Source organism: Hyperoodon ampullatus, assembly GCF_949752795.1.
Source record: "Hyperoodon ampullatus genome assembly, chromosome: 10".
NCBI classification, from domain to species: domain Eukaryota; kingdom Metazoa; phylum Chordata; class Mammalia; order Artiodactyla; family Ziphiidae; genus Hyperoodon; species Hyperoodon ampullatus.
The window spans coordinates 38,456,414-38,470,199 of NC_136923.1; the positions used below are offsets into that span (position 1 = coordinate 38,456,414).

General features: G+C 54.9%; 1 protein-coding gene across 1 annotated transcript; it reads left to right on the forward strand.

Moving 5' to 3' along the window:
* Window positions 1-6,105: 6,105 nt before the first annotated feature.
* On the forward strand, window positions 6,106-9,866 carry CISH (cytokine inducible SH2 containing protein; the record flags this gene model as incomplete). The annotated part of the gene is made up of 3 exons (XM_079712995.1): window positions 6,106-6,125; window positions 8,882-9,102; window positions 9,343-9,866. The coding sequence occupies 3 exons, from the start codon at window positions 6,106-6,108 to the stop codon at window positions 9,864-9,866; spliced, it is 765 nt and encodes a 254-aa protein (XP_079569121.1).
* Between the last annotated feature and the right edge of the window lie 3,920 nt (window positions 9,867-13,786).

Genomic DNA, 13,786 nt, shown 5'->3' on the forward strand with positions numbered 1-13,786 from the left:
GAGTGGGAGGTGGAGGGGGCCCAGGGAGGGCGTACCTGGCGAGGGCGTACCTGACGGCAGCGCACCTGGCTGCAGCGCCGGTAAGGGGCAGGGGCGGCGGTCGCCGAAGCCCGCGGCCGCGAGCGCCCAGAGCTGAGAGTCACCCCGCCGCCTGCCCACGTGACTGCTCCCTCCCCCGCGCGTCCCCGGCTTGAGGCCGGGCTTGGTCAGCCTTAAAGGGCCAGGCGGGCCCTGGCAGGAAGGGGCGGGGCGGGGCGGGGCGGGGCGGGGCCCGCCTAGAGCTGAGGCAGAAATAGGGGGCGTGGCCTCTCAAGGGTGCAGAAACCTCCTAGGCTCCGCCAGCCTCCGGGGAGACCCCAGCGCTAGCGCAGCCGGGTTCTGCGTGGGCTGTGCGAGCCGCGAATTGTACCAGCCACCAAGGAAGTGGCAGCACAGGAAGTTTTGTTTTTCTTGGAGTCTCGGGTAGCCTCTTGCGTCGGGTGTTTTCTCTGCACGCTGCCAGGAGGCCCTCCAGTATAATCTGTAAGGCTTGCAACTTCCTTAGTGGTGGCCCACCGCCAGCGTATCTAAAGTCTTACTTTTTGCCAACAGGGCAAGAGTGAAATAGAATTTTGTTGTGATTCGTGTCTCTCTAGCTCCTGGTGGCTCTGCGCGTCTCTCTAGCACTGGCATCTCTACCCTTCTGTGCATCTCCTGCTCATATTCCCTTGGAATACAGCGTCCTAAGACCAGAAATCCTTTATTCCCCTTTGGTCAGATCCATCAACTTTTCACCTTATGTTTAGAGCTTTTGGTGTCATGTTTAAAAAGTCTCCTCCTCCCACCACAGTGACAGATATTCTTTATTAGCTAAGTGGTTTTCCCTTCCACATTTAGGTCTCTACTCTGAGCCCATCTTAGATTACCTTACGTATTTCGAACGGGTTTTCCCATCACAGACTGTTAACTCTTATTTCACAGATGAGGAAGCTGAGAACCCCCGAGAGGAAACAACTTGTCTAGAGCTGCACAGTGTGTGGCTGTCTCCTTGGACAAATCTGCACTACTCCTGCACTTCCCTCTCGCCCCACAGCCCCGAAAGAGGTGGCTCACTTGGGACAGGGAAGATGCGATTTGGGGCAGGATCCCTGTGCGGGCCTCTGCTGCCATCTACAGGCCACTAGCAGGACTGCAGGAACCGCGGCCTCTGTCCCACCCGTAGGTAACTAACTCCTCTGTATACCTAAGTATCCAAAGGTATCTTCTGGCTTCGGAATTGGGGCCCAGCGAGCTCCCTGCCCCTAAGCCCCAACACACACATGCATGTGGATGCACGGGCAGCAGCTCCAGGAGAACAGGCACCCTCTGTGTGCAGGCATTGAGCTGGATGAGGGTGTGAGGGGCTCTCCCCTCTCTCCTTGAGGCGACCTTCAAGCTACGAAGGTTCAGTAAAGCAGAAGCCCAGATGACACCCTCAACTAAGCGTACTGAGCCTTCTTTTGGACCAGACACTGGGTAGATGCTCCATCTGGGCACCCCATGATCGCACTGGGACTGGAGGAGGGAAGGCAGTACCAATCCGTGCAGCCTACACCAGACACACGAGTGACAAGCCCCGAGAGGTCAAGCGACCTGCCAGAAGTCAGTAGGTACCATGGCACAGCCCCTATCCCAACCCCCAAAGAACAACTCCAGGGCCCAGCTCTCACCCTCAAACTATGCCTTCCTCTCCTGTGCCTCCCTGCACCCCTCCCACATCCACATGTACACATTCTACACATGTTCACACACACGCAATCACACCTTTACACATGTGCACATAGGCACACAGAGATACACAGGCATACACATGCACACAACACACACATTTATGCCTAGCTGGAGCCAGGACTTCTGTCCTTGAGCCCCACCTGAGAATCTGATCCAAGATCTCAGAGCCTTGCAGGAAGCCCTGTGATCCAGAAGCTACCACTGCTTGAAGGCTTGGAGACTAGAGAAGGATTCACCTTCTCCTATGGAGACAACTGGTTTGAGCCAGATGAACCCAAAGCTGAGCAAGATCTCATTCTGGACAAGCAAGGCCCCACTCATAAGCAGGGGTCTAGAGAGCTGAGGGTGGAGGCTGGCCACATGTTGTAGCCAAGGTCATCTCTGCATGCTGTGGTCTCTGAGCTATCTTATTTTCTAAAAATGGAGTTAGATTACAATTGTTCTAACATTTTTGTATTTGTATTTTTTTTGACCACAAAAAAATCTATATTTTTATATTGGGGGGAGGGAGTAGAAAAGAAAGTAGCCCCTATACTGGGCCCTATTCAGTGGCAGCTTTTTGTTCCATAGGGTTAAGGAAGACTTTGAAGAAATAAAAGTTGTTTGGAAAAATCCAGGTGTAGTTGCTTTCTATATTGTGATGGGTAGAAGGGATGAAGTGAAGGGTGAAGGCCCCTCACACGCTCCATATTGCCTCAGACTATGTCCTGGAAACCTGAGGTGGAGAAAGTGCCACTTTCATTCCTGCTTCTTGGGACTGTTGATGGCCATGTAGTGACAGAGAATGACAAGCAGGTTGGCGAAGATGGTGAGCTGCACATCCATGATGGTGGCTGATCAGCTGGGCTCCGCTCCGTGGCCTGCGCACTCTGTATCTGTATTTTTTAAACTGGTCTCTCTTTATTAAAAATTTTAATTGCATAAGCAAAACTTGCTTTTTATAATAAATTCGAACCATATAGAAATGTAAAAAGTAAGGAATGACAATGTCTCTCCTCTTGCAGTGTCCATACCAAGGCCAGTGCTTACACAAACACACACGTTCCCCACATGGGTTCATCATAGACACGTGTTTTGCAGCTGACCCAGGGGAGTCAGAATGCATGGTTTCCCCTCGCTGCTCATGTTCCAGTAAGCATCTGCCACCTGCAAATTGATGGGAGGATTCAGTATTGGGGATGGCTGGGCCAGGGCTGGTGGGTACATGGTGGCAAACTCTGCCACACAGCTCTCCATGAGAGCTGTATGTCCAAGGGGATGAGGGCTGAGAACTTTGGAACAGCTTACAGTGACCAAGGAATCCCCTCTCTACACACACACACACACACACACACACACACACACACAAACACAGACGTGTAGATGTGTGGACTATTCTTTGGGGAGAGGAGAGTCTGCCCATGTGAAAGTTTACAGACCAAATGAGCCAGACCTTGAGGAAGGCACTGCTGTATATTCTTGTGACCCATTTTGTGTCTGTTCTGGGTGGGGAAGGGCAGAGAGATCCTGAAGCAAGAATCTCGGGGTGCACGGGAGGGGTTTTTCTGGAAAGAAGAATCCATGGAGATGTGGCACATGAAACTATGAGAGGAATTGCCACTGGGTGGCAGTGTGGGCCCAGCAGTCAGGGCAGGAGAGGTGACAATTAGGTGGCCAGAGGAACCCAGAACACCTGGGGCAGGCAGGCACCTCGGATAAAACAAAGGCACACCACTCTTCCCAGCATTCAGGGGAGGTGCATAGTGCTGTCAAATTTACAAAGGGCAGTTGGAGGGCAAAACCCTTGGGTCCTTTAGTTTACACACAGAACTGCACAATCACTGACTTCTGTAGGGGGCGCTTTCAAGTGGTGCCCTGATGTTGACTGTCCTGGAGGCAGGGAAGCTTCACTGAGGACCTGAAAGTTGGATCCTGAAGGATGTCTAGGAGTTGGCTTATAATAGGAGCCTAGAGAGGAAGTGGGGGACGGGGTTGGGCCTGTGAGATCTAGGGTATATTTTTTTTTTTTTTTTTTTTTTTTTTTTTTTTTTTTTGCATTACGTGGGCTTCTCACTGCTGTGGCCTCTCCCGTTGCGGAGCACAGGCTCCGGACGCGCAGGCCCAGCAGCCATGGCTCACGGGCCCAGCCGCTCCGCGGCACGTGGGATCCTCCCAGACCGGGGCACGAACCCGCGTCCCCTGCATCGGCAGGCGGACTCCCAACCACTGCGCCACCAGGGAAGCCCTAGGGTATATTTTAACCTCTCTATGCCTCATTTTTATCACCTGTAAAGAGGGGACAATATGTAGTAGTTAGGCAATGAAATGGGGCTGGAAATTGCTGAGAGCATCTGGCACATAGTAAGCATTCAGTAAAGTAATCACAGTTAGAGGGAAAGGGCAATCTCAGGGTACAGAGCTTGGGATTTGTCGCCAGGGGGACCAAGATTCAAATCCTAGCTCTGTTGCTTGGCAGCTGTGAAGCCCCTTTGTCTTCATAGTAATGTGGGGCAGTAGACAGTTCCTACTGGAGAAACAGCACGTTATACAGGGGCTCCACGCTGGGCTCTCCAGGTGCCCCAGCCATCAAAGTGGTAATGAGGTCTCCACACCCATCTCCACCCCATGCAAGCAGCTTCTGGCCTACTCAGGGGGACTGGTGGGGCGACACTGAAGCTCAACTTCCCTTCAGGAAATTTACAGAGAAGTGGGTTTCCTGATGTCATTTCTCATCTTAACCAATTATTTTGTCATTTTGTCCTGTTCCACGGGGTTTTGTTTTGGACCCCCTCTGTCTTCCATCCCCTCCCAGGCAGGGCAAGCTCAGCCCTGTCTGCCCTAGGAAAAACCTGGATACTGCCATTTAGGCTTCTGGACCCTGCCAGGAGTGTCATCCCTGCTAGGGGACCTGAAGCTTACCTTCTTTCTGGGGAACCTGTGGGTACACACCGTGAAGTTGGAAGGGGGGAGTGGACCCTGCCACTTCTCCAATTTCCTCCCTCTCCTTCTGTTCCAAGGGCTTAGAGGAGGTGTGTGCAGCCCTTATGGTCTTTCAAGATGTTCCCTGGTGAGTCCAGTGAACTGGGAAAAGGTGGAGAGGATCAAGGGTAGGAGCATGGGTTTCTGACTTTTGTTCCCTGGGGCTCAGCATAATGGGGGTAATACCAGCTGTTGAGGATCAAATGTATCAAGTGCTCCATGTAGATGGGAGGGGTGTCACTGCTTCTTCTCTCTACCTTTATCCCCCACCTTCAGTTTATCTCTGGGTGTTTGGAGCTCCAGGTCTCTCTCCCACATTTTTAGGGGACCCACCAACCCAGAGACACATGTGAACTGTCCTGTGGGGTGAGCTGGGGGCCTGCCTGCCCCTCAAGTCGGTAGTCATTTCTTCCCTGATTGGAGGGCCGGCCAGAGGCCAGGCTGGGGCCGAGACTGGATGGCCCTGCCTGGTGCAAAGGTTGGGATGGTGCCTTCTCCCCCAGCTCTCAGTGAAAACGTTCTCGCCTGGATCCTCTTGGCTGTGGTGGCCGCAGGCTTGACCCCGTGAAGCTGCTCGTATCTGAGTACTCCCTCTGTATCCCTTCCCTCCTCTAATGTCCCTCTCCAAACCACACCCTTTGCCACCCACCTCCCCAGACAGAGTCCAGGGGTCCAAGTGCAGCCCACAGGGGGCCGGCCCCCGCACACCAGACAGACCGCCTTGGAGGAGCCGAGAGCTGGGCGGACAGGCCGGTGACCGCGCCCTCGTGCTGCCACCGGTTCTACAGAGAGATAAGGGGGCCTGTCTCCAACGAAGCGGAGTGCCCGAAAGAAATCTGGGCTCCGGTAGGTAGAGCACCTGCCCCTCCCTTGCCCTCTTCAACCTGGACTTTCCCTAATGTTCTCTAGGTGACTCTCAACCCGGCTTGGTCACGTCAGCCTCGGGTCCAAGCGCTGTAATTGGCCCTGCGTAACCACTCGGCTCCACCTCCTGCGCTGCGATTGGTCGGCGCGCGGGGCCCCGCCCCATTTTCCTGGAAAGTTCTTGGAAATCTATCAAAGGTGTTTCCTTTAGCGGCCCTCGGCCGCAGACCAGGGAACCGACTCCCTCGCCTGCACCCCTCCCCGCCCGGCCGCACAGCCGGCGGTTCTAGGAAGACGTCGCTTCCGGGAAGGGCTGGGACACAGAGGACAAAAGATTAGGCTGCTCGCCCCGCCCTCCCGACCCGCCCCATGCGCCCTCCCGGCCCGCCCGCGCCGCCACCTCTCAGTCCTGGCCCGTCGCTCGTGCGCCCCGGGAGCCTTCCTTGCGAGCGCGACCCGCGCCCACTGGCTCGCTCCAGCAGCCGCCGTCAGGCCGAGCCCCAGCTCCGGAGCAGCCGCTGCCGCTGCCGGGACATGGTCCTCTGCGTTCAGGGGTAAGCGCGGCTCTCCGCCCCCGCCCAGCTCTGCGCCGGCACGCGGCAGAGTACTGGCCTCGTGCTAGCTGCCGAGCATTAAGAGGGTTTGACCGGTCGGAAATGATCGAGCGCGGAAAGACCTCGAGAGAGACAACAGGGAAGGGTGACAACATCGTCACCACCTCTACTGGCACTGTGGGTAGGGAAACTGGGGGTCGACTGGCGACAGGAAAAACAGGGTGGGCTAAGAGTGGGAGAAGGCAGACGCCTCAGGCAGCGCGTCCTCCAAGGCGTGGCTCACCTGCCCAGCCGGTCTGGGCCCGGAGCGCTCTATCCTAGCCTGCCGGCCCAACAGCCTACTGTGACCTTGGGCCAGCCCCTGCCCTTCTCTGTCCTGTCATCCACTCTCCTGCCTCGGCTAGCAATTAGGCTGTTCTTGGGAAGACAGCCTGAGATCCTTGCCTCTCCCCTGGTTGGCACCTGCTGAACAAGCAGCTGTTGGGAGAGCCTAGGTTTGGCCCAGTCCTGCCTGAGGTACCCCCACAATGTCCTCAGCCCTCCTCTCTGCCCAAAATGGGATCCCAATGTGAGAAGGACCTTGGCTCCTGCCTCCATTCTCCAAATTTCCCAAAATGTGGGGGTGGGGTGGGGACTGATAAGACAGAGTCTTGGCCTCAGCTGAGCATTCTTGGCACATTCCTTCTGGCCAGAGCCTCAGGATCCCCTTCAACCAAGGGTCTGATACTCTCCAAACTGATCTGACAGGAGCTCAGAAAGTTCCAGGGAGAATGAAAGAAGATGTGAATGGGTGCTCCACAGCAGGGAAAGCAAGATTTTTAAGACCTACACACACACACAGCCACAGACCAGCTGGTGCCCTCCTTAGGTAGGGCGCAGGGATTCCCAATTGTAGGTATGGGTTGTCAGCTTTGCTGAGGATCCCTCCTCAGGGCTGAGTTTGCCTCATTGGCTTATGTGCCCAGGCAGAACTCACAGGCTGGGCTCCACAGCAGGCACACACACATACTGGGCCACCTACACCTGGAACATAACAGCCACCTCCATGACAATGACACCTCCCATACTCCTAGAAGGCTCCTGGGCCTGAGCTGAGCTCTGGGTCCCAGCAGGCAGGCCATCAGCCAGTTCCTTGAAACTCAGCCTCTAGCTCCCCAACAGGGATTCCAGAGCTCCCGTAGTACAGCCAGGGTAGGGGTGGAAAAGTATTAGCAGGCTGTGGTATGCTAGGGTCTTATGGCCCCTTCTTCTCTTGAGTGGTCATGGGCCCCTGATTTGTTAAAATCTTCTAAGAGTCACCTATAACCTACACTGTATAACTTACACTGTCAGATCTGGTTCCTCTGCCTGACTCCTGCTGCCGGTTCCTGCCCACCTCTTCCTGTCAGTGTTTACCCATGATGATCTCTGCCTGTGGTGCCTTCCCCGCTACTCCTTCCTTTAGCCTGGCAGACTCAGCTCAGGAACAGGCAGACCCTGACTTCTCCCTAACATTCTTTGCTTTTATGACTTTGGGTTATGAGTTCTTCTTTAGGGTAGGACCCAGAGTTTCATTATTTGGTGTCTTGAGGCCCAGCAGAGAACCAGACCCAAGACCCGAGGATTTATTTTGTGATGAGTGGGAGAGGACCAGCAGTCTCTTCCTTGGGAACCAGGGCCATGCCCCTCACTCCCAGGAAGCCCCAGGATCACCATCCTGGGTGGGCTTCCCCTAAAGGGAAGCTACTGCTCAGATTGGGGCCAGTTCAGCAACCCAACTCTAGCCATCTGAAAATATGGTGTGACCGAACCCCTCAGTGTCTGGGCTGGTAGGACCCCTCATTGAGGAGGAGGGGAAACTGACGTCTAGTGAAGAACAGTGTTTGCATAAGATCATAGTGCCTCATAGGGCAGGCTCGTCAGGGTAGGATCTGGAATGTGGGATGAGTACCCTGCCCTTTGGTGGGAGCTCATATTTATGGGAGGTGGGACTTGTCAGTGCCTTTAGAGGCCACTGTCTATCCTATACCCTCAGCTGGGAGGAGGAGAGAACAGGATGGGTGTCTGACCTGTTTGGGGATATTATTCCAGCCTCTAAGTCCTGGCCAGTGTGGACCTAGGTCCCTCTGACAGATACTCCTATCTATGGGGAGGTAGCATGTGACCAATCCCTTGGCTCAAGCAGGACAAGTGCCATTTAATTGGCCCACCACTGCCAGGAGGGCACCACTGTGAAGCCTCTTTGTACTGGATCCTATCAGTGTGGTGAGAACACCAACTGGCCACTGTGAGCTAGAGATGCCTATAGAGAATGAAGTGTATTTGGTTGGTGCAAAATAGAGAGATTACAGTTGGCCCTTCATATCTGCAGATGCGAAACCCATGGATATGGAGGTCCCAAAGTATTCACTGTACTACGCCATTCATATAAGGGACTTGAGCATCCGCAGATTTTCGTATCCACGGGGGCTTCCAGAACCAATCCCCCGCGGATACTGAGGGATGATTGTAATTACTGTTTAATAAACGCAGGAGGGTAGAGAAGTCTCTTTCAGAAGAGGGTTCATATGTGGGGGAAGTAATCAAGGGGCCTTTTGTGATGACAAGTGGGAGGTGGGGTACTGGTCTCATTGAGCCCATGGGTGGGCAGAGGGGAAACTGGGGCTCATAGTGAGATAGACTGGCCAGAGGTCACATAGCCAGTCTGGGGCAGAGGGGATCTCTGGAAATGGGGAGAGCACAGGGCCTCCACTCACTGCCCATCCACCTCTTTCTAGACCTTGTCCTTTGCTGGCTGTGGAGCAGATTGGGCAGAGGCCCTTGTGGGCCCAGTCCCTGGAGCTGCCCGAACCAGCTATGCAGCCTTTACCTGCTGGCGCCTTCCTGGAGGAAGCAGCAGAGGAGTCCCCAGCCCAGCCAGAGGGTGAGCCCAAGGTGCTGGACCCCGAAGAAGATCTGCTGTGCATAGCCAAGACCTTCTCGTACCTTCGGGAATCTGGTGAGTCTGAGGAGGGAGGCAGGACTTGTCCTGGAAGTCTGATGGGGAAAGTTTAGCTCGGCCTGTTGTGTCTAATTTAAGAGGCATGGCTCTGGCCAGAAGAGTCTGATGGGAGAGAAGGGGTACAGCACTCCCCAGGGAGGTGTGAAGAGAGAGGCTGAGCCCTGCCTTGCCCTGGGTTGGTGCACCCAACTAATTTCCACTGTGACCAGTCTCTTAGCCCCCTCTCCACTTGCCTAGGCTGGTATTGGGGTTCCATCACGGCCAGTGAGGCCCGGCAACACCTGCAGAAGATGCCAGAGGGCACATTCCTAGTACGTGACAGCACCCACCCCAGCTACCTGTTCACATTGTCGGTCAAAACCACCCGTGGCCCCACCAACGTGCGCATTGAGTATGCCGACTCCAGCTTCCGCCTGGACTCCAACTGCCTGTCCAGGCCGCGCATCCTGGCCTTCCCAGATGTGGTCAGCCTGGTGCAGCACTATGTGGCCTCCTGTGCTGCAGATACCCGAAGTGACAGTCCTGACCTTGCAACCACCCCAGCCCTGCCTACCCCTAAGGAAGATGCACCTGGTGACCCAGCATTGCCTGCTACTGCTGTACACCTGAAACTGGTGCAGCCCTTTGTGCGCAAAAGCAGCACCCGAAGCCTGCAGCACCTGTGCCGCCTCGTCATCAACCGTCTGGTAGCCGATGTGGACTGCCTGCCACTACCCCGGCGCATGGCTGACTACCTCCGACAGTACCCCTTCCAGCTCTGACCCAGCCGAGCAACCACCTAGCCTCACCCAGCCAGACCCTGGAGGGGACACCGGCTCCAGCTGGACTTGGGCTCCCACTATCCCTCCTCCAGTCATCCTGGTGCCACATGCATCTGGCAGCTGGGCCAGGAAGGGTCTGCAGGAACAAGGCTGGGGGTGAGGGGTAGGGAGAAGTGTCACACGACTTGGAGGTCAGCACTCCCAGCTCCCATGTGGCTCCACTGTGGTGGGCCATGTGACAGAAGAGGGGACTGGCAGGACCTCGTCTCACCCTGTGGGCTGGGCCCAGGCCCCCACTCACCTGCTGTGGCCTCCTGAACTGCGTAGACTTGGCTGGCCCTGGTCTCTCAGTCCACAGGGTGGGGCAGGCCCCCTCCTTTCAGCCAGCCTCTGTCTCAGGGGGGATGGCAGCCAGAGGAACTGAGGTTGACAGTGACAGTCCCCTGGTGCGGGAGCAGGCCAGGCTGGGGGACGGCACAGTTATATAGTATTTATTTATTTATTCTCCTTGGGTTGGAGAGCCAACCCCACCTCTCTGCCTGAGCCCTGAGTGCTCCAGAGACCCCAGCCCTGCCTCAGCTTCTCTGGTTCCTCCCAGCCGGGAGCCTCATCCTGAGATGTGCTGCTGGACCCAAGGCAGTCTTGGATGTCCTGGCGCTGACCCACCCACCTGTGGAGGTGTCCACCCTCTTCTGCCTCCAGCCCTGTTTTGGGAGGATGGGTGAATAAACAAGAAAAGGGAGCCAAAGTGTTAGCGCCTTGCAGAGCCTGCTACTCACCCCCTTGCAGGGCAGAGCCCTGTCTGCACAGAGCTGGTCTCGCTGGGGCACAGGCCCTGCATGAGTGTGGGTGCCGTGTCAGGGAGAGGCATGGTAGTTTGAGGGCTGCCACTCCACCTCTGCTGGGTCTGCTTCCTGCCCAGGAAGGTGCCTGCACATGAAAGAGGGAAAGAAAATACATATCTGATAAGACTTTATAAAATAATTATTTCTAAAAAAAAAAACAAACAAACCCACAGTTTGGTAGTCTTTTTTTTTTTTTCACTGATTTTTCTGTAATGACAATAAAATTGTAACTTTCATTTACAGAGCCCTCAGTGGGGCCTCTTTTGAGTTGTACACAGTTTGTCCCCTTTGATCTTACTATCATTATCCCCACTTTACATCTGGGTCAGCAGAGGCCCAGAGACCTATATGGCAGAGCAGGCCCTGCTAGGGCACCCGGTAAAGAGTGGAGGGGATAGCAAGAAGCCTTTCTCCACTCATTCCCTCTTTTCCCCTTGGAGGGTGGGATGCAGGAGATGAAGGCCAGCTGGATTGCCTGAAGGGTCACTGCCCAGTGTCAGGTGGGGGGTGGTGGCAGAGGAGCACCAGGTCTGAGAGATGTGTAAACAGGTGATGTCAATTGAAGATTGAAAGTGGAGAATACTAGGGGGATGGGGACTGTGGACTACTCCTGGGGGCAGCGTCTTTTGAGATGAGGAGACCAACAATCAGAGAAGTCAGGGCCAGTCATTCCAAGGAGAAGGTACAGGGCATGCAAAGGCACCAGGGTGTGACTGGGAAGCTTATATTCCTGACCACAAGGAGGCCTGGGGAAGGGTCATTCTGTGCAGTGGGGTGGAACAGTTGAGTTGTGGATAGTGGCCAGTAAGCTGGCAGGGTCTGGCCTGGGATGGGGCTAATGGGGCTCTGGTCTAGGCTGATTGGGGTTTGGGTACTCTCTCACTCAGGGTCCTGCATATCAGAAGTAGGTGAAAAAGCAATTAAAATGAAAACGCTCTCCATTATCTGATGGTCTGCCTTTGGAGCACTTCAGCACCTGGAATTTCAGTCCTGAAAATTTCTGCACCTTTACTTGAGTGCCTCACAGGAAGGCTCCTGTGAAGCCCATTTAACCCTTATTTCATAGCCTTTAACCCTTATTCATAGCCTTTAACCCTTATTTTAGAAACAGTTCTAACCTTTCTATCTTCTTAGCCCTTAGACAATTAAAAGCTGCAGATTAGAAGAGGCAAATGTCGGCAGATTGAAGGCAGGAAGGTGTGAGGAGTGACATGTTGATGACGAGGAAGAGGCAGAAAAGGATAAAAATCAAGAACTATGGGGCTTCCCTGGTGGCGCAGTGGTTGAGAGTCTGCCTGCTGATGCAGGGGACACAGGTTCATGCCCCGGTCCGGGAAGATCCCACATGCCGCGGAGCAGCTGGGCTCGTAAGCCATGGCCGCTGGGCCTGTGCGTCCGGAGCCTGTGCTCTGTAATGGGAGAGGCCACAACAGTGAGAGGCCCGCGTATCGCAAAAAAAAAAAAAAAATCAAGAACTATGGAGGCACAGAACCTTGGGGGCATGGAGATAGTTGTGGGAAAGAATGGAGCTGATGTTGGGTGAGAGTGAGCAAGAAGTGGGTGAGAGTGAGCAAGAAGTGGGTGAGAGTGAGCAAGAAGTGGGTGAGGGCTGTCTTTATCGGAGTGGTGCCCAGGTCCACGTGTCCCCCCTGGTGCCTTCTCCATTGCTGGCTGCAGGGCCCAACAAACACCTCCTCCAGGTCACCATGGCCCTGCCAGGGATGTCTACAGTTCCTCATTGTTTCAGCCTGGATCCCAGCCCCTTGATGACTCCCAAAATACCTGAGGTGACCCCTCTGTCTGCTCCACCCGCAGATCTGAGTCACCCAGTGGGTGGGTAGCAGACACAGAGGGGCCAAAGGCAGGCTCTTCCCCACCTGGTGCCATGACCCAGACAGGAAGTGCTGGAGCAGGAGGAAGCCCTTTGTTGTCCACAGAGGGGACACGTCTCAGGGTGCCCACCGGGTGCTGGCAACAGACAGGGCTTTGCACCTCATGTAATGCTCACCACAACCCTGGGAGTAGGTAAATATTACCCATATTTCACAGATGAGGAAACTGAGGCCCAGAGGGGGCAAGGGACTGGCTGAGGAGGTGAGGCACAGAGCAGAGCTAAGCCTGAGGGGTCCTGACTGCCCACCTGCCCCTGCACTGATACATGAGGTGGTGAGGACGGGCAGCTGGGGTGGGGGGGCAGCTTTCAGGTGAGTTGTTCTTGGATGCTGGCTTTATCCCCTCGTGTTCCTGCCTGCTAAGGTCTCTGGAGCCACTGGCCTGACCAAAAGGGTCCTATCCCATTCCCTATCACCTCAGCCCAAGCCAGGGTCCAGCTCTTGCCTGAGGAGGGGCTACCAGCTACTTCTGACCCCTGATACTTTTCTGCTTCAATCTTTTTTTTTTTGGTTGCACCGTGCAGCATGTGGGATCTTAGTTCCCCAACTAGGGATCGAACCCACAGCCCCTGCCTTGGAAGCACAGAGTCTTAACCGCTGGACTGCCAGGGAAGTCCCAATCTGCTTCAATCTTATTTTCATGTTTCCCTACCAAGGGAGTGAGTGACGCCTACTTAGAACAGGATCAGTGGAGAGCATGTCATCGGGCCCCAGATCCAAGTCAGAGACCCAGCCTAACAGATGCTGAAAATCCTCTGGTCACTGCAATCACCCCTGGGTGGTTCTGGGCTGGTGAAAGGAGCACACCTACCGGCACTGACCGAGGAGGAAGAGAGGAGCTGACTGGAGGGCGCACAGGACCCTGCACAACATACAAACAATAACTGATGGTAACCCTTTACCGATTAAGTTCTTTACCAGCACACGTACTCTTTGGGCACAAACTGGGCCAGACTCCATCTGGGCCCTGGGGACACAGCAGGGGATAAGATGGACACACTCCCCATCCTTGTGGGACTCATGGGCTGGTGGGCGAGAGATAATAAACAAGTAAACAAATGGGCACTCAGGATGAGTTTTGAGAGTGAAATGAAAGCAAAGCAGGAGGCGGGGAAGAAAGTGCTTTGGGTGTGGGGACACTGCTGCAGATGAGGGTCGGGGAAAGCTCTGGAGCAGGGTGGCA